This window comes from Dasypus novemcinctus, chromosome 26 (assembly GCF_030445035.2).
Source record: "Dasypus novemcinctus isolate mDasNov1 chromosome 26, mDasNov1.1.hap2, whole genome shotgun sequence".
NCBI lineage: Eukaryota > Metazoa > Chordata > Mammalia > Cingulata > Dasypodidae > Dasypus > Dasypus novemcinctus.
The window spans coordinates 7,323,303-7,349,485 of record NC_080698.1 but is presented as its reverse complement, the minus strand read 5'-3'; the positions used below and the strand labels follow the sequence as shown (position 1 = coordinate 7,349,485).

The 26,183-nt window shown below is 53.2% G+C and overlaps 1 protein-coding gene across 1 annotated transcript; it reads right to left on the bottom strand.

The window, feature by feature from the left end:
- Positions 1-7,459: 7,459 nt before the first annotated feature.
- On the bottom strand, positions 7,460-17,771 carry FAM240A (family with sequence similarity 240 member A). Its single transcript, XM_012530910.4, has 3 exons — positions 17,707-17,771; positions 13,432-13,689; positions 7,460-8,040 (listed from the first exon to the last, which is right to left on the bottom strand). The coding sequence occupies exons 1-3, from the start codon at positions 17,769-17,771 to the stop codon at positions 7,950-7,952; spliced, it is 414 nt and encodes a 137-aa protein (XP_012386364.2). The 3' UTR covers positions 7,460-7,949.
- Between the last annotated feature and the right edge of the window lie 8,412 nt (positions 17,772-26,183).

The window sequence follows — 26,183 nt, the reverse complement described above, 5'->3', positions numbered from 1 at the left end:
GCTGGATTCTGAGGTCCTTCGGGAAGTCCGACTTCGTCTTTGGGTGTCACTGAAATTCTCGTGTCCCTGTTGGTTGCCTTCTGTGTCTCCATTCGTGGTCAAAAGGCTCCAAGCCACAAGCGACCGTCCCCTGGGGCTGCCTCCCGGGGGTGCTCTCCTGGGACCCGCCGCCCCCAGCTCTGCCCGGGGCCACGCTGGCCTCCCAGGGCCGCGGGGCAGGGAGAGCTCCGGGCCAGCCCTGCCCTCGCCAGGGGTGCGGGTGAGGGGGCTGGAGGTCTCGGGCCGCAGGCCACTCTCATGTGGGGTGGACGGCAGTGCTGGGGCAATGGGAGGGGGACAGGCTCGCCCTGCTCGACCGAGCGCCAGCAACGCGGCGGCACGTGATGCCCGTGACTGCTGGCACATGTGCGCACGAGGCCAGGTGGGCTCGGCGGCTCAGGACCCTTCCAGCTGTGGCACGTGGGGGCTCCGCTGGGAGGGGGGACTTTATTGAAACAGTGGCTCTAGCGTGGGGCCGAGAGGTGCAGGGCTGGGTCTCCGGGCAGCTGCGCCCCTGCCGGGCCTCGGTTTCCTTCTCACCTGGAGGGGCTTGGGCCAGGGGCTGCCCCTGCCCGACCTGGAGCTGTGCGGCCGTGTTCTCGGACGGTCGGGGGTGCCGGGGTGTCGTGGCTCCGCAGAGGAGCCCCCAGGGAGTCGGGGCCTGGCTGCCGGACCCCTTCCTGCCACCAGCCCGCCCTGAGCTGGAAGCACGTTGGGTCTTTGCTCTCGCCTCCTGGTGGCCCTTCTGGAAACGCAGCACCGGCTCCCTCGGGCTGAGGGAGGCTCTGAAAAAGCCGGAGGCTGAGCCCTGCCGGGCAGAGCCTCAGCCGCGGGGATGGTGTGGGGCAGGGGGTGCAGAGACCCGGGGCGGGCGGCGTTCCCCGGCTGGCCCCACGTGTGGCCGTCTGCACGGAGGGCCGCGGGCTCCGGCTCTGCCAGTCCCTCGGGTTCGGCGAAGCCCCCCAGGAGGTGGCGGGAAGAGCCACGGGCGTTCCCGCTCACCCACGACTGTGGCACCTCGGCCGTGTTTTAATCCTCCGACCCGGTACCTGCCCGGGACAGGTGGGACGAGCCTGTCTCAGCGCGGCCCCGAGGCAGGCTGCAGCCCTGCCCTGGAGGCCCTGGCTGCAGTTTAGATCTGCCAAGACCCCTCCCGCCTGCCCTCTCCCCGGGCCCACCCAAGACCAGCTGAGCTGGACCTCTGGACGGGGCCGAGGGAGCTGGAGAGGTTGTAGGGTCCCGGGCGATTCCAGCCGCAGTCCCTGCCAGCAAAGCCCCTAGGGCAGGGGGCAGCTGAGGAAGGGACGACGCTGGGCTGTCAACCGGGCCCTGCCTGCCTGCCCAGGCCCCGCCTAGTTCTCCAGGATGAGGGCCCTCCTTCCAGCTGCGGGGCCCAGGAAGGGGGCGGATTCTGTATTATCCTGAACAGGGCTTTGCGACCACCCAGGGCCACCACGGCGGGAGACTCTGGCTCGTTTACAACCCATGGTGCCTTTCCCACGGCCAAGGGCTGAGCCCCAGGCTACGGAAGGACCAAACCCCGGCCCTGCCCTTAAGGATGGACCTGGGGCTGAGGATCGGACCCCAAGAGGCTGTGACCTCTCAGCAGATGTGTGGAGTCCCGCAGCTGCCCCCCCAGCCCCCCGCAGCCCTGGCCCCCCCATTCACCCTCTCAGCCCCCGCTTCCCCCACACCCACTCCTTCCCTTCCCCAGCTAAACCAGTGCCACTGCCAGCTCCGTCATTCTGTCCAGTGGAGCCTCCAGCAGCCAGCCAGGCCCTCGCTGGCGCAACTCCCAAACCTCCAGTCCCCAGGCAGGGGCCGCCCCGCTCCACGGCGCTTTCCCAGGGCCCCCGCCCCCCTGCCATCCCATTCTTTTGGGGGGTCCCGTACTCGGGTGTGCAGCTGCTTCCCCTGCCCTCTGTGCACACCTGAGCAGGGGCACCCGGTGCAGGGGGAGAGAGGGTAGAACCAGCTGGGCAGGAGGAAGGCCGAGCTTGAAGGGCCTGAATTCCAGTCAAGGTCAGCGGGGGCTGCAGCTGAACAAACAAGTTCCTTGGGCGTGGCCAGGACAGATGGGGCCTGCGGGGAAACCGGGCCTGGCTGGACGCAGGCCGCGAGGAGGCAGGAAGTTGGCAAAAAAAATATCCTCAGGAGGCGGGAAGGAAAGACGGACATCCTGGGCCCCTGTTTCCAGGCCCACACTGACCCGTCCTGGCCCCAGAGGCTCAGGCCTGGTCTCCGGGCCCAGGCTGTGTCCGCAGCTGGCAGCGATGACAGTCCAGCCTCTCTCTCTTCCTGGTCTCCGGCTGTGGAAGTGCTACCCGGGGGCCGGGTTACCGCCGGTAGCAGTTTGATATGGTTATGAATTCCAAAAATAGATCCTGGATTATGTTTGCAATCCGGTCTGTTACTGGGCATGATTGAGTTATGATTGGGGCTTTGACTGGGCCACATCGTTAGGGCATTGGGCCCCCGCCCCTTGGTGGGTGGGGACTCACAGATAAAAGGCGTGGCAAAGGACAGAGGTGGAGCTTTTTGATGGGAGGGTTTTTGATGTTGGAATTTTATGCTGAACTGTTAAGCTGGAGCCCCAGGAAGAGAGGGACCCTGAGCCCAGGAAGAAGCAAGCCCTGGGAAGGAAGGGACCTTGAACCCAAAGAGAAGCAAGACCCTGGAAGGGAGGAACCCAGGAAGCCTGAACCCTGGCAGCCGTCAGCAGCCATCTTACCCCAGCAGGTGAAAATAGACTTTGGTGAGGGAAATAACTCATGCTTTAGGGCCCAGTAACTGTAAACTCCTACCCCAAATAAATACCTTTTATAAAAAACAACCAATTTCTGGTATTTTGCATCAGCACCCCTTTGGCTGACTAATGCAAAATTTGGTACCGAGAGTGGGGAAGTGCTGTTGCAATTACCAAAACACTATAATGGTTTTATAAATGGGTAAGGGGTATTTTTTGGAGTAATTATGAAATGCTTGGAAGAAAAGACCTACAGTGCTTTGAAGAAATTGTTGATAGTAATATGGATGCTAAAGTGACTTATTATGATGCCTTAGGAGTAAATAATGAAACTATTATTGGAAACTGGAGGAAAGGTGATCCATGTTTTAAAGTTGCAGAGAATCTAGCAAGATTAACTTCAGGTGTTTTATGGAAGACAGAGTTTGAAAATGGCGAGCCTGGGCATTTAGCTGAAGAAATTTCCAAAGTAAACCCAGAGAATGCAGCTTAGCTTCTGCTTGCAGCTTAGAGCAAAATGCTAGATGAAAGAGATATGCTGGGGACGGAACTTCTGGGTACAAGGAAAACAGAAACTGCATCTAGAAATTCCAAGCCTCTGGAAATCAAGATCCCAGATGAAAATGCCCCATTGGAGGACTTAACTAAACTTGGAACTTGTAAATCAGGATTGAAGAAGCAGTTATCTAGGAAAGACTTGTGGAAAATCTTGCTGTCTGATGGCTTGGACTCTGGCTTCTTGCATGCTAAACCAACAAGGTTTTTGAGAGAGCCGTATGAACAAAACCACTGTCAGCCTGGAATAAAAAGGACATGGAAAGGAGAGATTGAAGATGAAAGAGCTTTAGGAAGAAAATCATGGAAGCTGAGATCTGGAATTCAGACATCACCTTGGGCCAAGAGAGGGGGCCCACCCATGGGTACAGAGAGGCTGAGTTTGCCCCAGCAGTTGAAGAGGGTGGATGTTCTTACCTAATGTTCTGGGACAGTTTTGCTGCCCCAGGGTACAGAGAGGGTGGAGCTCATTCCCCAGGATTAGGGCAGTTAAGGTCAGCACCCCACATATCTGAGAGGGGTGGACTTGTCCCCCAAAGGTTAGAGAAGGCCAGGTGGTCAATGCATTGCCCTGAGAGGGTTGAGCCTGTATGCCAAAGGTTACGGGGAATGTTGTCTTCACACCACTGTACTAGGGGGTTAAGACTCTAGCCCAAAGATTGGGTGAGGTGTGGCAATCACCCAACACTCTCGGAGAGAGTGGTCTGGAGCTTGGTCGACACCCAGATGCTGGATGAGGGTGGAACCAAGAAAATGGCCTTTGGACAAGCATGTGGAAACTGGGTTCCCATAAGACCCCAAGGAGAAGAAACCATCATCTTAAGAATGACTCTCCGACTGAAATTGAATGGAGGATGCCCTGCAGGTTTACCGAACTGTAGAGGACCCGTGACTCATGTTTCCCTCCCAATTTCTCCTTATTGTAATGAAAATGTTTATCCTATGTCTGTCCACTTGTGTACTGGAAACAGAGAAATTGTTTTGTAAGTTTCAGAGGTCTAGAGCAGGCAGGACTTTGCCTCAAGACAAATTGTGTTTCTTTAAATTGATTGTGATACAATTTAGTACTTGCATTGTTACTGATTTGAGTTTATTTGAATATTGGAATGTCTTTTTGGAATTCAGAGGGTGGAGGGTAGCACTCCACCATTGGCCGCTGGCCCAGTTGTGGTTGATGGAACTGGTGTCTTTCCGAAAGGAACAAGAGCACAAGGTGACCCCGTGAAGCCCGCTGTGGGGACCGCCTCCCCTCAGTCAGCTTGGGGGGTACTGTCTAAGCAGGATGCATGTGGTCCCAGCCGCCTTCGAGGGGAGGCTCCCCAAAAGACCCCAGCAGACTGCTCGCCAGCGGAGAGGAGGACGCTGGGACTGGGCTAGATGGAGCCGCCGCCAACCCAACGTGAGCCCTGCCCGGGGAGCGGAGAGCTGAAAGTCTCTGCTTTTTGGGTCACCGCTGAGGGTGCTGGGGCCTGGGGCATCCCCACTGTATCGACCCCTTGCCCACGGCTGCCCCAGTTTAGGCTGGAAGTTGTGGGAGTGTTAGGGGCAGTCGGGAGGGTAACGGAGGGGGGGGGATCGAGGGGCCCTCGGCGACCACGTGACACCAAGGGTCCTTGAGCAGGGGCCTGAGTCTCCTTTCCCGGCAGAGAGCAAACCGACCCAGCGCTTCGGAGGAAGGGCTTGGCCGAGGTCGGGGAGACGTGGGGCCCTGGCGCCTGGCCTCGCACCCAGTTCTTTCCTTGGCAAGAGGAAAAGACACTGCTCACGTCTGCACAAGCCTGGACAAAGCTGACCAGAACCCCCACGGGGTTTCCTCTTTGAACCGTCCTCGGTTACTTAGAAGTGTGTTATTTGACTTCCAGTCTCCTGACTCTGGAATTTCTAATCTTCCAAGTGGCCACCCGCTGTGCCCCAGCTCCGATTCTGCTTTCTAGTCCTAGGGATTTGTGGTCTGCACAATCCCACGGCACCCCTCCCTCACCACGTGCCTCCACCCCCCAGCACAGGCCCCTCCGTGTTCCCTCCCTTTTTGGAGCTTCAGAGACCCTCCCCGGATGCATCCCCCCTTACCACACCCCATCACTCCCTTGGAGCTGTGTGCATTGCCCTCTTCAAGATGAGCTTTACCCTTCTCCGCCCCTTCCCTTCCTCGCCTCCGCCAGGTGGCTTTAGTGTAGGGCGCCCTCGCCTCGTCTGCAGAAGCTCCAGGCTGGCCTTGGCACCTCTGCCTTTCACCTCTCGCTGCTGGGTGGCCCTCTAGAGCCATGGCCACGGGGACCCTCCCTGCCAACACTGCTCAGTGGCTTCCCATATTTTTTTTTTAAGATTAATTTTTATTTTTTCTCCCCACCCCCTCATTGTTTGCACTTGCTGTGTCTGTTCATTGTGTGCTTGTCTTCCTTTTTTAGGAGGCACTGGGAACCAAATCCACAGAAACTTCCATGTGGGAGGGAGGCACCTAATCACTTGAGCCACCTCCGCTCCCTGCTTTATTGTGTCTCTCATTATGTTTTCCTCCTTGTGTCTCTTGTTGTGCTAGCTTGCTGAACCAGCCTGTCACATCAGCTCACTGTCTTGCTTGTCTTCTTTAGGAGGCACTGGGAACCGAACCAGGGACCTCCCATGTGATAGGTGGGACCTCAGTCGCTTGAGCCACATCTGCTTCTCTTCCCATGCCCTTAAAGAGAAGCTCAAACTTGTCAGCAAACAGGCCCTGTAAACTGACTTCTGCCGATTCAGCTTTTGCTACTGGCGCTTCTCGCTTTGTTCTAGCTTCACTGCATATATTCCTTCAAGGCACGGGGGACCTGCAATCCTCGGCATCTCTCACCGTCACCTGGACCATGCTGACTTGAGCTTACCCAGCCTGTTCTCACGAAGCTCTCGCTCGGCCAGGCTGCGCCCCTAGGGTGGGCACTGCTGCTGGTGGCCCCGTGCTCACGACCCACACACCTGATTCCTTGGCTTGTACAACTTCTTCCTTAGGCAGCCTCTTGAGCCAGCAGCTCTGATTTTCCTTAGCCATGTCCCGGTTGCCTACCATAGTCCCGGCAAACATAACGAGTAAGTGAGAGATGGAGTAGAGAACCAGAACTTCCCTGTGGTTTCCTCCTCCACAAGGACTTCCCCACCCGCATTTTCTGCCTCACTCTGCTCCGTTTAGATTCCAGCAGCAGGTTGTGCGGGTCTTTGCTGCTGGATGCCTCTCAGCCTGGCAAGCCGTCTTCTCCTCTCCCTCTATTTTTTAATTTTTAGGCGGCCCTGGGGATTGAACCCAGGACCTCTTACATGGGAGGCAGGCACTCAGCCACTGAGCTACATCTGCTCCCTTCTCCCTCTATTTAATTCCTATTTTCTTCCTACACCCAATACAAATTCCTCCAACAAGATGCTCTCAGATTTCCCCAGCTGGAATCATAGTTTATTAGTTGAATTGGATCCCATAGTGAGAGGGAGGGAGGGGTCCGGGCCCCGTTTCCTGGGTTGTGAAGCATGGAGCCTGGGAAAATGCTCCCCCAGCCCTTCTGGTCTCCTGGTGGGTCCTGCTGCCCCCACAGAAGCCTCGTGGGTCCCCAGGAGCTGTGGGCAGAAGCACCTTATGCCAAATCAAGGCAATGGGCGGGCTGGCACACCACACCCTCCACCGTGCCCAAATCGCCCCTACCCTGCTCTCTGTGTCTCCTGCAAACACTGCCCTGGGCGTTTAAGGCTTCACAGGTTCCACCAGGACTTTCTCCTGTGCATCTCTCTGCTCCTAACCTCAGGTTAAAAACTGTTGCCCCAGGCTCAGTCATACCCCACTCTCCGAAGCACTATTCTGGACTGGGAGTGACAGTGACGCTTCAAAATCCAGAATCAGTCTGGTAAGCAGACGTTGTTTGGGATGGCCGGACGTGCGTGAGCCGAGCTGAGGGAGAGCCAACCAGTGCACATGTGCAGAGGTGTAAAATAGAGCAACAAAGTGAAGAGTGCCTACACCAGCGACGGCAAGACAGCCGGGTTGATTAAAATTATCCTGATTTTAACCAAATGGTGCTAGCTAAGCATGTTTCAGAAAAGGCTAATTGAATTCACATGAAGAAAAAAGACTATTTGGTCAATTGACTTTCAAACCTGATTTTAATGACTATTTACAATATTTGTGTTTCTACAGGTAGGTGCATTTTCTTCTCAGAATAAGAAAACAAGAGAAATGACAATTTTCTAGGAAACCTATGTGAAGCAAAATAATTATTCACTGTCTCCATTTTTGCCATCAAGATCATTTCCCTTGGTGCATTTGGAAGGTAAAATATTTGGATCTCAATTAGAAGAGAATTATGTGGAGATGAAGTATGTTTCTGGAGCTTTGATATTAGACAAGCTCATCGTTAGAGATATTTTGGATGATGTCTGCTTGTTTTGTACGTGCATATCCATGTGAAGAGGACTGGCTTGGAAGGCTCCCCTGTAGCCCTGGGAAGGGCTTACAGGTGCAGCCTGTGGGTGGGGCAGCAACAGCACGAGATCTGTTTTGGTAAAGCGAAGGGGCTCAGGGACTTGCACGGCTTCTCCTAGCAGCGGGGCTTGAGTGCTTCGCGTGGGCTTGCGCTGACAAAGCGGGAAGCGCTCAGCCAACATTTGCCCGCTTTTCAGCCTCATCTGGATTGTTCCGTAGCCTCAGCCTTGTTTCCAGCTTCTGCTTCCATTCTTCTCTGAGTCTGAAAATAGAAACAAAATATTCACAGAGGGAACATCCGTCTCCACAGCTGTTGGTCCAGGGAAACTTCTCAAAGTTCTGGGGGAAAAAACCTCTAGAATTCCTTACTTAGCAAAACTCTTTTTCAAAAACAGAGGTGAAATAAAGAAAATTTTAAAGACAAACAAAAACTGAAAGAATTCATCACCAGCAAACTGCCACTCTAGGACATGTTAAAGGAAGTCCTTCAAGAAGAAGGAAAATGACACCAGATGGACATCTGGAGCATCACCATGGAATGAAGAGACCTGAAAAGGCAACGGTGTGAGTACAAATTAATATTTTTTCTTACCATTTAAATCTCTTCTTGGCTGGATTATATGCTTTATGAGTATGTATCAATAAAATTGACTTTAAAAGATAATCAATTGCTGAAAGCAAAAGTGTTGATGATGTACTGTAGGGTTTAAAATACACTAAGCACAAAAATTATCCTTTGCGCAAAGGACAGGAGTGGAGAAATAGTAGGATACTATGGTAAGGTTCTTACACTATATGGGAAATGATATGTCACTTGAAAATAGACTGTGATAAGTTACAGATGTAGATTATAAATCCTAAAGCTAGCACTAAAATAACCCAAGTAGCTATAGCTAAGAGCCAGTAGGGGAGATAAAAAGGAATCATTAAAAAAATCAAAACAAACAAACCTCAAACCAAAAGAAGGCAGAAAGAGAGGGACAAGGGAACAAAGAAAAAACAAATAGCAAGATCGCAGAGTTAAACCCAGTCATACCAATTAATGTTAATGGTCTAAACATCCCAGCTGAAACAAAAAGATTGTCAAATTAGATTTTAAAAAATAATACTCAAATGTATGCTGCCGAAAAAAGAAACCCACTTTAAATATGAAGACACAAATAGATTACGATATTAAAAAGATATTGTATGGGGAGCAGATGTAGCTCGACTGGTTGAGCACCTGCTTCCCATGTACAAGGTCCTGGGTTCGATCTCTGGTACCTTCTAAAAAGGAAAAAAAAAAAAGGTACTCCAGGTTAATCCTAATCAAAGACAGTTGGAGTAGTTATATTAGTAGTGGACAAAGTGGATTTCCTGGGAAAGAATATTACCAGAGAGAAAGTCATTGCGAAATAAAGGGGTTAGGTCATCAAGAGGATATGATAATCACAAACAATTGTGCATCTAATAATAGAGCTTCAAAATACATGAAGCAAAAGGCGAAAGAACTGCACGGAGAAACAGAAAAATCCACAATTATTGTCAGAGATTTCAATTCTCATCTTCCAATAATCGATAAAACAAGGAGACAGGACATCAATAAGGATATAAAAGACCTGAGCAACACTGTCACCCAACGACACAAACGACATGTACAAAACGCTCCACCCAGCACCAGCATAATACGTCGCCTTTTCAAGCACACATGGGGCAGTTACCAAGGTAGACAACGAAGTTAAAAATCCTCAACAAATTTAAAATGATCCAAGTCATAGGAAGTATGTTCCCCGACCATAAGGGGATTAAGTTAGAATCAATAGCAGAAAGATATCTGGAAACTGTCCCCAACTTCGGAAATAAATAACACAATTCTAAATAATCTAGAGCTCAAAGAACTGGATTTCAATATACCAGCAACTATCAGAAATTAAAATAAAAATACTGTTTATAATATCATAACAATATGGAATGGGGATAAATCTGACAGAAGATGTACAAGACCTGTATGCTAAAAACTACAAACCATTGTTGGGAGAAATTAAATTCGACCTAAATAAAAAGAGATATAGGTGCGCTCATGTATCAGAGATGCTGAATATTATTAGAATGTCACTTCTCTCCAAATTGATCTATATATTCAACTCCATCCTAGTCAAATCTAGCAGGCTAATTTTTTTTAAAAAGTCGAAATTGATAAGCTGATTCTAAAATTCATAAGTGAAAAGGACTTAGCCAAAAACAAATTAGAAAAAGAAGAAAAAATTGGAAGACTTAGACTACCTGCTCAAGAATTATGATAAAGCTAAGTAACCAAGACAGGGTAATATTGGCACCAACATAGACAAAGAGATCAATGGAACAGAAGAATCCAAAAACAGATACACATAATTGATTTTCAGCAAAGGTTCAAAGACAATGCAGTAGAGAAAGTTTAGTCTTTTCAGCAAATGGTGCTATGAACATTGGTGTTCAAATATCTAAGTCCTTGTTTTCATTCCTTTTGGGTATATACCTAGAAGTGGGAGTGCCAGATCTTATGGTAGTTTTCGGTTTAACTTTTTTAGGAACTGCTTTGGTTTTCCCCACAACAGGTGCACCATTTTACATTCCCAGCAACGGTGTGTTAGGTCTCTCTTTCTCTGCATCCTCACCAGCACTTGCTTTTTTTCCTTTTTTTTTTAAGCATTAGCCGTACTAGTGGGTGTGAGGTGGTTTTGATTTGCATTTCCTAATGGCTAATGATGTTGAGCATCTTTTCACAGCTTTCAGCCATTGGTATCTCTTCTTTGGAGAAATGTCTATTGAAGTCCTTTGCCATTTTTAAATTGGGTTGTCTTTTTATTTTTGAGTTGAAGGAGTATTCTGGATATTATACCCTTATCAGATTATGGTTTCCAAATATTTTCTCCCATTCTGTTGGTGGTCTTCTCACTCTCTTGGTACTGTCCTTTGAAGCTGTCTCTCTTTTGGATGTTAGCCGATGTTGAGGATCATTTCTTAGATCTAATATATTTACTTTAGGTGTCAACCCTGGGCAGGGAGGGTGCAGGGAAGAGTCTGACATCCTCTCATCCCCAGCACCTGTTTCTGAACCCCGCGAGAAGCCAGAGGACACAGTGGTCCAGGGGTCGGCGAGGGAGGACGGGCCAGTGGAGGGAGGAGAACTTAGGGATGAGAGGGTTAAAAGAGCTGGTCCAGCCCAGCACGGGAAAGGGTCCTGGCTCAGAATAAGGACATGGCCGTGGCCCGTCCAAGACACTTCCTTCGTTCTCTTGAATACAGGAATCTCAAATCATGTATTTCTTGAGCATCTATTATATGTTCAGGGCTGTGGTAGAGACTTAGGAAATTACAGAAGAAATAGATAAAAATGCCTGTGTCTCTGTCCTACCATGTGGCAAGCTCTTCCCTGCCTTAGGTCATTTGCACATGCCATTTTGTCCCACCCTCTGTCTTGCCCAGCTCTCCCTGTCCTACAGATGTCAAGGTGGAGGTTGGATGCTAGAAAACTGGGGAGCCAAACCTCAGAGCGTGGGTATCAGCTTGGGCTGGTGACCCCAACATGCCAGCACATCCACGTGCCAGCTCTACAAGCAGCTGCACACCGAGCGCCAGGTGAGCCAGCCCCAGGGCCCGGGCTCCTGCGAGACCACAGAAACCAATTCCTGGATGCTGGAGCGAGTAGATGGACGTCGGCTGCATCCGGGCCGGATCTCAGGCCCAAACGGGCTGCTCATGGCACACACCTGGCTCGCCAGGAGCCGCTGCTTCATCCACTAAGGAAAGGAAGAGCCCAAGGGCACACTCGCTGTTTCCTCAACGTGCCTGCCTTCTCTTAGTGTCTGCTTCTCTATGGTAAAAGGAACGACGAGGAAACTGAGGCACAGAGACCCTTGGCAACTCACCCATAGGCTGAGGGGCCAGCTGAGGTTGGCACCCTGGTAGCCCGCCCTGCGCTGGCACTCACTGCCCCCCACGCCTGCCGCTGTCTTGCCCCCTAGTTTTCTCTCCTCCGGGCAATGTATCCCTCTGGCCTCTTGCTGCCCCGCTCTTCGATCCCGCACGAAACAGGAGCTGGGGCGGGAGGGGCCAGCGTCCCTGCACCTCGGGCCAGCGCTGTGCCCGTGCTTTTGGGGCATTTTCTTGGTTACACCTCGTGGCCACCTAACGAGTTGGGAAGTGTCTCCGCCACTTTGTGAAGGGCCAATGTAGAGCGGGGATGCAGAGCAGACCCCCTTGCTCAGGCCACCTGGGTTCAAACTGGAAAGCGGGGAGAAGGATGGATGACGCGTTCCAGGTCTCCTGCCAACTCGCCAACCACAAAGTGTGTTTTTTGGTTGTGGGGCCTTCTCCAGGACCCTGTATGTGGGAAGCTGGCGCTCACCCAGTGAGCCACATCAGCTCCCCTGGGTTGATTTTTCTGCTTGTTTGTCTGCTCTCTGTGTCCATTCGCTGTGTGTTCTGCGTCTGCTTGCATTATCCGGCAGCACTGAGACTCTGTGTTTCTTTTTGTTGCGTCATCTTGCTGCATCAGCTCTCCGTGTGTGTGGCACCATTCCTGAGCAGGCTGCACTTTTTCCACACAGGCGGCTCTCCTTAGGGGGTGCACTCCTTGCGCATGGGGCTCCCCTACGCAGGAGCGCCCCTGCATGGCACGGCACTCCTTGTGCGCATCAGCACTGCGTGTGGGCCAGCTGCACACAGCCCTGGGGCTCAAACCCTGGACCCTCCATATGGTAGATGGACGCCCTATCAATTGAGTCACGTCCTCTTCCCTTGTTTGTTTGGTTTTTTGTTTTGTTTTATGGAGGCATCTGGGACCGAACCCGGAACCTCCCATGTGGGAAGCAGGTGCTCAACCACTTGAGCCACATCCGCTCCCCATTGGAAAGTGTATTTTCTTGCAGTCTTTTGTTCTGTGCCCATCTACATCTTAATGCTTTAACAGATGGTGCAGTTTGTTCCAGAGCCTGCTCTGCTCGCCCCCTGGCTTGCATGCTGGTGAGAGAATGTACGTTAGCCGCCGTCTGGCCCCTCACATGCCACCCCCTCGCCGCACACCAGCAGGGCCTTAGCCAACAGGGGGCTGGCTGAGCTGCTCCCGTGGAGGGGACGGAGAGCCCAGACACGCCGGCCTCACCTGGCCTGCAGCGGGCTCCTGCAGCGGTGGGGAGGTGGCGTGGGGGGCAGGCTGGAAGCTGGCCCTGTCCAGCAGTGGCATTGGCTCTCACCTGCCCGTGAGAGCCACTGCTCTCCTCTCTGCAGACTCAGTCGGCCATTGCAACAGGGGTCCTGACCGGAGCGGGGGAGACCCCCACGGCCCCCCACCTGTGTGAACCCCCGCGCTCACCCAGCGAGCACCGACACCCTGTCTCCTGCGCTCCGCTGCCTTTCACAGACACATCTGGTGACCTACGCCTGAATCCAGGGTGACGCTCGGGTGCTAGCAGCGGGGACGGAGAGGCGGGAGGGAGAGGTTTTTCAGTTTGTGACGACAGGCCTTAGCGTGCCCACCTGTTAAATGAAAAGGATTTTAAAACTTATCGCCCACAGCTGTATTTGGACTGTGTCCGTGGACTAGCAAAGGAGTTAGTGACCTCGAAGGCGCCCCCGGGCATTTTTCTGGGGACGTGAGTTTCGCTCCTGCGGCGCGCAGAGGCGGGCCACCTACTTCCTCAGGGCGCTCCTGCCCAGGCGGCGCTCCTCCCATTCCCGGTAGCAAGTCTGTTTGCCGATTTCCTGTTCCCAGAAGCGCCGGAGCTCCAGACACGTGTCCCGGCAGAGCACCTCGCGGCGGTCGTACTGCTTGTTCATGCCCTGGAAGAGGAAAGGACAGCGCCGTGGACTCGGCCCCCGCCCGAGGTCCAGGCCCCCCGCCCACCCGCCTGTGTCCTCGTCGGCCCCCGGGGGTGACGCGGCCCCTCCCCGCCTGCCCGGGCCCGTGACACGTGGACGCGGTCGCGCCCCTCGCGGAGCGTGTTCTCCAGACCCGCTCCCGCTGACTCGGCGGCCGCCCGGCTCCGCACGCAGCTCCTCCGGCCTTCAGTTTCCTTGTCTTTAGAATTTCTCTGAAGATCAGATTGGGCATGCGTGAATGGGGACATTTTCGGGACTTGGAGTTGTCCTAATGATATTGTGGGGACAGATGCAGGACATTGTATATCCTGCCATAACCCCCTGCATGGACTGGGGGAGAGTGTGAACTACAGGGTAAACTGTTATCCATGTGGTGCAGCAGGGCTCCAAGACATAGTCACCAAATGCAGTGAATGTGCCACGATGATGAAAGAGGGTGTGGATGTGGGAGGGGTGGGGAGGTGGGGGTATATGGGGACCTTTTATATTTTTTGAATGTAGCATTTAAAAAAATAAAGGAAGAAAAAATAAAAATAAAAATAAATCACATTAAAAAAAAGTCCTGGCAATTTACCAAGTTCTGCATACATGTAACTTTCGTGGTCCCTGACCCTAAATCGCACAGAGCGCAGGACTGTCGCCCACAGCGTCCGCGGTAACCTGCCCCAGCGCTCTCTCCTGTAGACATGGAAACACAGACCCCGCGTCCCTTCTCCTTCCGCCTGGACGGGAGGTGCTGACTGTGGCCGCCCCTGGGTCTCTTGGGCACGTTACACGGAACCGGTGCAGGGCCCGGCGCCAGGGATTCCAAGTCGGTGGCCTGGGCCGTGGCACCAGGGGGTCTTGACGCCCCCCCCCCCCCCCCCCGCCTCTCGCGGGCAGCCAAGGCTGGGGGCTGTAGTCCTGGGTCACATCCCTGGAGGCGCACCAGCTGCAGGGGGGCCGAGGGGACGAGGCCGCTCAGTGAATATTTGTTGAATTGAATTCAATGACTCTCCTCTCCCCAGGTCACCTTGATCCTTCCAGGCTGCCCAGAAGCCGCGAAGGCCCCTCTGGCAGTGCTCGGCGCACAGTGGGTGCGGTGCCCTCGAGTGACCCTCCTGCCTGGTGCCCAGGCTGGAGCTCCCCAGGGCCTCTCGGGGCTCTAGATCAGAGCACGAGGACCCCCTGGGCCCAGGGGCTCCCTGGGCTCTCCTTAAGAAGCCACTGCTCAGGCAGAAGGCTGGGGAGGCATGACGCTGCATTTCTAACCGGAGCGTGGGGATGCCCGGGACACTGAGCAGCGAGGACCCCCGACCCGGGCACCGGGCTGCGGCTCCTTCTCTTTCCAGCCGTGACGCGGGTCCCATGGGAAATGTCCTCAGCACCGTGCCGGAGGTAAGTTTTCCTTTGACCTTTCTGGGGGCATGTTCAGACCATTCCAACTTCATGGGAAGTTTCTGGTATTTAGCGAAGAGACATTTTAAGGAAGCGTGTGCTTATTAGAATTCTTGTTTGCACAAAATTTAGAGTTTGTTTTACTCTTGAAGTGCCTCTTTAAGAAGAATCTAGAAGCCTGAGTCTGAATGGAGACTCATTGTGTTTGGCTCTTGAGAACTGCTCCTCGGGATAGACCCCAGAGCTCCAGGCTTAAAGCAGAGGACAGCTGGAAACAAGGGAGGCCTCCACAGCGGAGGAGACCCCACAGGGCGCGCCCAGGAGATGGCAGGTGGGACGCCCTGGAAACCTCCCGTTCTGTGCCGGCATCAATCCCCTTTTCTGCTGAGCTTCTGGGGTTCCAGGCCAGGGGAGTCACCAAGCACAGGGGATGTCGAGACAGACGCACAGGCTAAACACTCTTTTTTTTTTTAAGATTTATTTTATTTATGTATGCACTCCCTTGTTGTTTGGCATTGCTGTCTGCTCTCTGTGTCCATTCGCTGTCTGCTCTCTGTGTCTGCTCGTCTTCTCTTCAGGAGGCACCGGGAACCGAATGTGGAACATACCATGTGGGAGAGAGGTACTCAATCGCTTGAGCCACCTCAGCTCCCTGCTTTGTTGTGTCTCTTATTGTTTTCCTCTTTGCATCTCCTTGTTGCGTCAGCCTGCCTCACCAGCCGTCACATCAGCTTGCCTTCTTGTTCATCTTCTCCAGGAGGCACCGGGAACCAAACCTGGGACCTCCCATGTGTAGGCGGGAGCTCAATTGCTTGAGCCACATCCGCTTCCCCAGACTGAACACTCTTGGGACCAGGTGAGCTTCAGATGGGAGTGAAGCAGCTGTGTCCAGCAGCAGGCAGTCGAGGGGCGTCAGCGCCCAGAGAGCCCATCATGTGTCTTCTGAGGGCTCCAGAAACTGTTCCTGAGACTCTGCTGGCAGAAGGAAAGACGGGTCGGGGCCAGACTCAGCCATCCATTTGCAGCTCCAAATTTAATAGTGTCACGTGCCCCCGTGGAGGAAGTGTCCCCAGGCCTGTCCCCAGCTTTGGAGATGCCAACCCCTGCCTCGGAGCCCCCCCGCGGTGCCTCTGCGCTCCCTGGCTCTCTGGTTACCGGAGAGACTCAGGGTCGCTTTTGTCTCCACCCTCCCCAAGCCACAGGCCCCGCCTGGACTGCAGAGGGTCACGCTGGTTTGCTGACCTTCCTGGCACCCAGCAGCACCTGGAATTGAACGTTCTTCAAGAACTCTCACCTTGCCTCTCACCTGTGCAGACGCATCTGCCCTGTCTGCCTATTGCCATCTGCTCCCTCCCTCCCTCCGGGGCCCAGAGTCGCGGTGTGACAGGCCAGGAGGCGAGCATCGCAGGGGAAGCATGCCCCGCGTTGTCACCTTAGAGCTTTGGGACTCTGGGCAAGTACATGTTTTATGTGTCCTGCACCTCAGTTTTGTCATCCATGAAATGGGGCTGCGAGGAAGATGCAATCAGGCCGCATTCACGAAAATGCTGAACGCACAATCTGTGAAGCATCGTCCTGCCTGCCTGGCCCCAGGGAGCTTGGCCCTGGCCTTCTGGGTTTTTCCTGGCACGAGTGAGGCTGTGAGCCAACGCTGGCGGAACGTCATCGACAACTCCAAAGTGCCAGTTTTCCTTATTTATACGTAACGTAAGTGTCTGGCTCTTTGGGTATCTTTATCTCCGTTGTTGGCCCGTGGGCCACCGTTCAGAGTGCTCGGATGACAGGAGAGAAGTCTGTTCTCAGGTGGCACAATGTCCCACGTGGGACTGTGCCCAGAGCATTTGGTGGCAGCTTCTGGTTGATTTTGTCCCTATGTCCTGTCGCCTCTGGTGGTAGCTCAGAGTCCAGCCTCGGCACGGCCGTTCACGGGAGGCGTCTGGCACGGGTGAGAAGGAAGGTCCCTGCTTTTCCAAGGGATGCCGGAGCACCCACTGGGTTATTCATGATATTAAACACAAGCTGAGCAATGTGAGAGTTATTCAGTGTTAATTTTTTTCTTTTTTTACAGTTTGGGCTCACACTGGCCGTTCTTCTGACTCTTGGCCAGAGCGGCTCATCACACACCAGCTGACCTGGCATAATGGCCAGCGTACTTCACACATGTCCAACCCTTCGAAGGCAGCTGTTTGGGGCAATTTTCGCCATATTTCAAAAAGTACTTTTTAATCGTTATCAACATGTTTTCTTTATAATCGTAGCTTGAGACAGAACAGACGGTTCCATTTCCAGACAAGATGAAGCAAGCACATGCCATTCTCCCAAAGAATGCTGCTCTCAGGCCTGCACGGCAGGCACGGCCCCCTGCGGGCTCAGGGGCACACAGCAGCCGGCGGGCGAGGGAGGCCGGAAGCCCAATTCCGGTGTGTGGCGGCAGGTTCTCCCTTTCACTCTGGCACCCTGAGACCCAGACGGGGGCAGAGAGCACTCCGGGGGCCTCACGTCTAACTGGGGAGTGGGAAAGGGGAGGCGGGGAATGGCTGGACTTTCCTTTCTCCTCTCCTGCCTCTGAGGTGACAGTTCCAGGACTGGCAGCAGGGCCTGCGGAGACAACACGCGGAGGGCAGGGGCATGGACTCGCTCTCTCCCCGGAGCTGCCGTGGCCCTGCCAGGGCACAGGACCTTGCTGCCGTCTTCCTCTCTCGAGCCCCCTGACGCTTGACTCCAGATGTGGGTGCAGCCGTGGCCGGGGCTCGGCAGAGCGGGACCGTCGTTACCCATTTCGGAAACGCAGCTAAACCTTGGTGAGACACCACCGTGCCCCTGTAACAGTGGCAAATAAAAACATCGACGATACCAGGTGCCAGAGATGACGGGAGTGGAGCACCTGGGGCTGCCACGCGTGGCTGGTGGCACGTAGACGTGGCCCAGCTGCTCTGGACGACAGCCTGCAGCTCCTCGTAAAAGTGAACAGGCACCTACCGTATGGCCCAGCAACTCGCTCCTAGGGGGAGGTAGCCTAGAGAAATGCAAACTCGTGCTACGCACACTCCTGCGCGCCTATCTATGGCTCTATGCATAGCTGCCCAAAACTGGAAACCATCTAGTGATCCTTCGATGGATGAATTCATAAACAAACTAAACATCCACCCAGTGGAATACTATCCAGCAATAAAAAGAAACAAACTGTTGAAACATGCAGCAACTCGGATGACTCTCAGTCTTCATGCTGAGTAGAAGCCAGTCTCTACAGGCTTGTTTCTGTGCGGCGTTCTTGAAGGACGAAACGACAGCGAACGCCCGGGGCTGGGAGCCGGGGAGGGTACGACCACCCGGCACAGCGTGAGGGGGTTTTGGGGGTGATGGAAAAAGTTCTGGGGTGCTGACCGTGGTGGTCACCGCACGAGGCCATGTGTGTGTGAAAATTCTACAGCCGAATATACACAGAAGGACCTTTTTTCCCTGCGTGTCGATTTTAAAGGGAAATTTAAAATAAGAGCAGAAAACGTTTTTAGCAAAATGTGACTTTTTTGCCACGCTTGTAAGATTCAAGTGACTGCAGCCCCAAAGATGATTTTCCATCCCTTAAAGACCTCTGCACCTGCTCCTCAATTGGTGCATGCGCCAGTGGCCCGGGACCCCCTGGGGGCTTGCTCCAGATGCAGAATTGAGCCAAGATCAAAATCGGAATCGAAATCTGCCTTTCAGTCAGACCCCAGGGCGGTTCACGGGCACATTAGCTTTTAAGACGCTCTGCTTCGGCGTGACAAAGCCCAGAGCTCAGGTTCTGCAGGGTCGTCTAGAGGGAGCCTCTCCGTGTGCGTGTTCCCAGGGGGCGCGCGTCCCCCGGGCTGTGGCGTCCCCGGGGCAGGGGGTCATGGTTTCCTTGACTACGTTTGGGGTTTCTAAGTCCTTACCGAGCAGACGCAAGGAGCGGGTTTGGAGCAGCAGGGAAGCCCGCGGCTGAAGAGAGGGGCTTACCAGGGGTACAGCACTCATCCCCAGAAGCCAGCAGGGACGCCCCGCGCGCGCTTTACCTTGGCGCAGAGTCTGCTGCCGTGGAGGGGGGCACCCCCGCCAGCGCCCGTGCCCTCAGCCGCGCCCGCCGCCTGGCCCCGGAGCCTCAGCACCTCGGCTTTTTATCCGCGGGGGCAGGTGTCACCGGAGGCCTCCGGCTTTCGGGGCGCAGCCTCGCGGCCGAGTCCGGGGCCTCAGCGGCCCCCTGCCCGGGGAGGGCGCGCTCCCTCCCCGCGCCCGGCGCCCTGGCAGCCCCGCGGGGCCGTGACTTGGCCGGAGCCGGGGGCCGGAGCTGGGCGCAGGCTGCGATTATCTGCGCAAAGCCGCCCTCCAGCCCCTGGAGGGCCAGGGGAGCCCGGCGAGGCGTGACAAGTCACACTCGGGGTCGCCTTACAGGATGACTTAGAGGCGCTGAGCCCCGGGGGGGCTGGGCAGTGGCCTTTCGCCGGCACCGAGCCCTCCCCGTGGGGCAGGAGCTGCCACCCAGACTTTTCCGGTGAGAGGCCTCAGGTGGAGAAGGGCCTCGGGGTTGGAAGGGCCCGTGGGCCACCCTGAGGGGCACGTCCGGCTCCTGGTTCCACCTGGGGACGGGCTCTTGTCTGTGACCAGGGGGTCTGTCGCCGACCCCCGCTGGGCCACCTGTGAGCAAACGTAACTCAGACCCCAAGGGGCAGAGGCCTCTGCGGGGAGCGCTGAGGCGGGGCGCAGCGGAGCGCGGGAGGGGGTCTTTGGTGCCAATCTGTGGGGGGACTTCGATAAGCCACGTGAGGAGAATTCCAGAAATCCCATTCTAGGACCCGGTGGTCTCCTTCTCGGAAGCGGGGTGCCCAGTGGAACCCCGGAAACCAGACCACACGGGAGAGAGGGAGCTGGTTCTGAAGCCTCTTCTCCAAGCACCCCCTGGTCAAAAGCTGCATGTTAAAGAGAAGACACGCCGTTAACCAATCCCAAGGCTGGAGCGGAGGTGGCTCGGCGGTTGAGCGCCTGCTGCCCACACGGGAGGTCCCTGGTTCAATCCCCCGTGCCTCCAAAAAAAAAAAAAAAACCCCAAAAACCAAACAAACACAAAAAAGCAAATCAGGGAGCAGATGTGGCTCGGTTGTTGAGCGCTGGCTTCCCGTGTATCCCCGGCCCCAGTAACTAAAAAAAAAAAGATACCAAGGGGAATGCTGATATCACTGACATACATTTACAGGTTGAAATGCCCAGGAAGGGACGTGGACGTGACTCGACTGATAGAGCTTCTGTCTGCCATATGGAGGGTCCAGGGTTCGATCCCCAGGGCCTCCTGACCTGTGTGGAGCTAGCCCAGGCGCAGTGCTGATGCGCGCAAGGAGTGCCATGCCACACAGGGGTGTCCCCTGCGTAGGGGAGCCCCATGCACAAGGAGTGTGCCCCGCAAGGAGAGCTGCACCGCAAAAAAAGCACAGCCTGCCTAGGAGTGGGGCCGCACACATGGAAAGCCGATGCAAGAAGATAACGCGACAAAAAAAAAAGGGGGTGCATTTTCCCAGTGCCACCGCATAATGTAAGCGGACGCAGGAGGACACACAGTGAATGGACACAGAGAGCAGAAAACGGAGGGGGAAGGGGAGAGAAATAAATAAAATAAATCTTAAAAAAAAAGAAATGCCCAGGGAATGGAGCTCGACCATTTGGGCGCCTACCTACCACACGGGAGGCCCCAGGTTCAGGTCTCAGTCCTCCTAAAAGATGATGAGCAGATGCTGCACCTGCCACAACGAGCTAGACTCTGCCCCAACCACAACAAGCAGAGGCCTCAAGCCAGCGGACACAGCCCAAGGGGGACAGACGAAGCTCAGGCCTCCGGGCACTCCTCGTTCATGCGGGAGGTCCTGGGTTCGGTTCCCGGTGCCTCCTGGAGAAGGCGAGCAAACAATGAGCAGACAGGCGAGTGAACCATCGGGGGGAGGGGGATAAGTAGAGAAAAAGTCATACAATAAATCTTTTTTAAAAAACACCAATTTTGCTTTTGGTGTTTTTCTGATAAGTGTTTTGCAAGTAGAGAGGAGAGGCTCTAAATAGTAGCAAAATCTTTTCTTTTTAAACACGCTTTTATTCCTTAAAAACATCCACAGTGGAAATGAATATTTACTAGATGAAAGGTTCTCTTAAGGGTTTTTTTCCCCTTCTTTTCACTGACATGCTGGAAAAGTCTTTTGGTTATATGTGATTTCTTAAACTGCTTTGAAGCCGTCCGCAAATCCTCCCCACAAACTTTATCAAATAAAGTTTCTTAGGCGTTGCTACTTCCTTTGGCCTGGCAGCTGATCTGAGACTGGCTTTTTTGTTGTTCAGCAAAATTTCCTTGACATCCATCTACCTTGTTTTGTGTATCAAAAGTCTGTTCCTTGCTTATGTGCATGAGGACTAGTTCCTGGTATGGACGTGCCAGTTTTTAACCATTCACTATGGCAGAATGCTTTGGTGGCCTCCAGTTTTTGGCTCTTGCATATAATGCTACTGTGAACATTAGTATTCAGGTTTTTGTGTGAACATAAGTTTTCATTTCTCTGGGATAAATGCCCAAGAAAGCAATTGCTAGAGTGTGTGGTAAATGCATGCTTAGTTTTTTTCAAAGAAACTGCTCAAGTATTTCCAGAGAGCCTGCACGATGTGGCATTCCCACCCTGCATATTTTTATTTAATATCTGCCTTTTCACTTGACATGTTTTGCTTTGTTTTAAATTTTTTCTTATTTTGAGATAATTTCACTCTTAGAAAAAGTGCAGTAGTACCAAGAATTCCCATATATCCTTCTCCAAGATTAACCAAATGTTAAATTTGCCGCATTTCCTTCAGCATTCCCTCTTTCTCTTCTCTGAACCATTTCAAAGTAAGTTGCAGACACCATACTCCTAAATACTTCAGTGTGCCTTCCTGAAGAACAAGGATATTCACTTCTCTCACCACCATATAGTGTTTAAATTTAGGAAATTTAACAATTTTTATCTAAAATGCAAGTGTTTTACAAATTTTACTAATGCAATTTACAGCAAAAATTTTTTTCTGGTCCATGGTCTAATCCCAGATCACACATTACATTTATTTACTCTGTCTCTTTACTCTCCTTAAATCTGGAACATTCCCTCGGCACTTTTCGTTTTGTTTTGTTCTTTAGTCTTTCATGACACTGCCATTTTTTTAAAAAAGATTTATTTATTTATTTATTTATTTATTTATTTATTTAATTTCTCTCCCTTCCCCCCAACCCCACCCCAGTTGTCTGTTCTCTGTGTCTATTTGCTGTGTCTTCTTTGTCCACTTCTGTTGTTGTCAGCAGCATGGAAATCTGTGTTTCTTTTTGTTGCATCATCTTGTGTCAGCTCTCCGTGTGTGCGGCGCCATTCCTGGGCAGACTGCGTTTTTTTCACGCTGGGCGGCTCTCCTTACAGGGCACACTCCTTGCGCGTGGGGCTCCCCTACGCGGGGGACGCCCCTGCGTGGCATGGCACTCCTTGCGCGCATCAGCACTGCGCATGGGCCAGCTCCACATGGGTCAGGGAGGCCCAGGGTTTGAATCGCGGACCTCCCATGTGGTAGACGGACGCCCTAACCACTGGGCCAAGTCCACTTCCCAACACTGCCATTTTTGAAGGTCCAGTATTTTGTGGGATGTCTCCCAATTTGGTTTTGTTTAATGTTTCTTCATGATTAGAATCAGATTATGGATTTTTGGCCTGAATACCACTAATGTGATGTTGTTTTCTCCTCAAGTCAGGAGGCTCGGGATGTCCGTTTGGTCTAATATTGGTGAGTCAACTTCGGTCACTTTGTTAAGTTGGGATTTGCCAGTTTCCTCCACTGTAAAGTTACCACTTTTCCATTTATAATTAATGCATATTTTACAGGGAGATACTTGAGACTATGGGAATATCCTGTTGCTCATCAAATTTCCAGATTCCAGTTTTAGCAGGTGCTGCTGCTTCTTGCCTACAACAACTTTTTTAAAAAATACGTTTTTTTAAAATTTTTTTAAAAAGATGCTTAGCTTACATAAATGTTACATAAAATATAGGGGATTCCCATATGTCCCACTCTCTACACCTCCCACACTTTCCCATATAAACAACATCCTTCATTAGTGTGGTCATTTGTTACAATTGATGAAAACATTTTGTAGCAATTCCATGAAGCATGGATTATAGTTTACATTGTAGTTTACACCCTCTCCTGCACAATTTTGTAGGTTATGGCAAGATATGTAAGGTCCTGTATCTGTTGTTGTAATGTCATTCAGGATAACTGGAACGACTTTTATTACATTGGTTGCAAGCGTGATTTTCTAATTCTATCTTTCCTTCTACATTTATCACTTGCCATTCTGTAGTAGAGTTTTCTCATCTATCCATAAGTCTATCTAAATCCCTACTTATTATCAGTATGGACTCATGGACTCCTGTTTCACTCGAAGGATTATAATCCACCGTGTACTTTTAATTTGATGATCGGATCGTCCCACATTTGGCCACCAGAGGCCCCTTCAAGGCTGCTGTCTTTTGACCTCGCTCGATCATTCTAGGAGCACATCCTGACCTTGCTTGCCCTTGCCCTGCCCAGCCCTGCCAGCAGCCATTTCCTCCACGAATCCTCGGTTCCTTTTGTTGGGGAAGCCTCTGGGCCCTGGGTGTTCGCTGGGTGGGGTGTCCCTGCTCCCAGGCCCACTCAGACGCTGCATCCGGGCTTCTGACTCGAGTTACAGGAGCCCCGCGGAGCCTGGTGTGCTCGGCTGGTTTCCAGCAGGGACTCCCGAGGCGGCCCACGTGGTGAACACGCGGCATTTTCGAGTCGAGGGTCTGGCGAGCCCCTGCCTGGACTCTGCCCGGCCAACTGGGCAGCTGCCAAGAGCGGTGCGAGGAGGGAAGCAGGGGCTGCGGCCGAGGAGATGCTCGTCAGATACCCACCAGGCCGTGTTTGGACAGTGAGGCTGCTTTGCTCCTACTTAGCTCCTGACTCAGACGATACCCTGCTAATGGGAGAGTTGATGCTTCTGTGACTTTTGCCCCACAGAGGCCTTCTTCTTTCTCCTTTCTTAGAAATGGGAGATTTATGCTGCTTTAGTTTTTGACGCTGGGTTGTCCCAAAATGGTGAAGGAAGATACTAGGAAGTTCCAAGCGCCAGCTGGGACCTGAGTCGCTTGCCTTCAGTGCAGCAGCCGCTCTTGGCTCTGACAGCCGAGTTATTAGCTACGGTGGCGGTGGGGTGGGACTGAAATAAATAGCAGGAAAAGAGAACTATCGTGTGGAAGAGAACACGCAGGTTTAAAGACGATCAACCTCACTGAGGGGTGGCAAGTGAGGTGAGCGGTGCAAGGGCAGGGCAGGATTCTGCCTTTCAAATTTTGATGTTTTGTTCATCATGGGTTTTTGCATTAATTTTGATGTTCAAAATATTGCACGAAAATATGATTTTCTTGATTCCTGAGATTTTTTGCTTCCTCTTATTTAAAAACCCACAACCAAAGGGGGCAGGAAAACCCAGCCAGTGAACCCCACCTGCAAACCAGGGGTCCTGGTTCAGCTCCAGGTAAGTGACAACCGCATCCACCCAGCACATTCGTCGATTTGGAAGGCGCCCCGTTCAGAGGCGAGTGGGGCTGCTCTGTGGAGTCTGGGGGCTGAGTGGAAGCAGAAGAAGTTATGAAACCTGAGTCACGGGTCAGAAGAGGGCTGGAAGGAGGACTGAAGGCCAGTCTGTGGACTTGGCAGGGCCCCCAGGAAAGGACCATCTCTGTGCTTTGGTCGTGCCCTTGGGATGGGAGCCCCTGTTAGGGGAAGGTGCTTTCAGCACCACTGAGACACAAGCGCTGCCCCTCGACAGGTGCTTGGACCTTCTGTAGGCAAGTTCAAGGTGAATAAAGCAAGAATCAGGGAGGCAAGGCTCCTTCAGCGGACCCCACCTCTGCCTGAGGCTGGCTTCGTGACACCTGGAGGGTCTACATGGCCACAGGGGCTTTCCAGCCGTCACCCTCTGTCTCTGGACAGGCAGCTGGCACCAGGAAAGACCCTCCCAGGCCGGCAGCCCCAAGCCTTCCTCTTCTGATGACGACCTTCCTCCGGGGCCCCACGGGGTGAACTCCACTCCCGAGGGACCTTGCGGCGCGTTACCCACGACATGAGTGGCTCGTTCCTTCCTAGGCAGGAGCGTAAACATAATAAAAAGAGGGAAAGCGGAAATGTCAGCACGGGGCTAATTTCCTAAGGGAAGGAGAAAGCAGGGGGGAGCTGAACACGTTGATGTGTGTCCGTCATGAAGCGCTGGGTGCTGTGTTGTCAGTCTGCCCCGATGGTCCTCCCAGGAGGTTTGCAGACTTGAAAACGGGCACCGAGAGCGCCTGAGATCCTGCAGCTGGCAACACCGGAGCTGGGATCCAGGCCGCGTGTCGGCCCCCGAAGCCCGTGAGCGCTCTTGAAGCTGGTATGTTTATCTCCAGCTGGACTTGGCCCGTTTCTTAGGCGCATTCAACAGAAGTTGCACACGTACAGATAAACCATGGTTTACGTTATTGAGTTTGAGCCACACGACTCTGAAAACGTCAACATGTCATTTTAGTTGGAAGAAGGTGAGGGACAGTTACTTAAAATAGCGAACAACTCGTAGCAAATGCAGTAGATTAAACAAACAGACCGACAAGCAGATGACCAAATAAATGAGCCAAACGACTGGCGTTGTTGGGGTTTGACCAGTGGAAAACGAGGGTGACGGCACTTTGGGGTCCCAGGAGCAGGGTCTGAAATCCGTCTCCACGTGGCTCCTGGCAGCTCTGCTTCACGAGCTGGGCCAGCTGGCCTTTCCCTCCGTTGCGATGTGGCCGATGATTGGAGAACAGGAATGTGCAGCCTCGAAGGGACCCAACCACCAAGCATGACAGTTAGAGGTGCACATGGCCACGACTGCTCAGGTACGGCCATCGTCCCACCCCAAGTTTCAAGGACAGCCCTGACTTCCAGTACTTCCACCTCGTAACCCTTCACTCCCCTCCTGCTGGGAGACCCCCCCCCCCCTCTCTCTCTCTTATTTGTAGATTATGGTCGCTGTAGGTAAAGCAGGCTCTGGCCGCTGGCCAAATCTCAGGGGAGCCTGGAGTCCTATCAGCAGCCTGCTCTAACTCTGGGTGGCTCCCACCCGGGCAAACCTGCGCTCCTTCACCAGGT

Bases quoted from the DNA above. Each gene is read 5' to 3' on its own strand.
- FAM240A (XM_012530910.4), bottom strand. From the start codon at position 17,771: ATGGGTAACGACGGTCCCGCTCTGCCGAGCCCCGGCCACGGCTGCACC. The intron at 13,690-17,706 runs GTCAGGGGGCTC...GGGCCCGGGCAG, and splicing joins ACCCACATCTGGAGTCAAGC to GCGGGGAGGGGCCGCGTCAC. The intron at 8,041-13,431 runs GTAGGTGGCCCG...TTCTATTTTCAG, and splicing joins GGCAGGAGCGCCCTGAGGAA to ACTCAGAGAAGAATGGAAGC.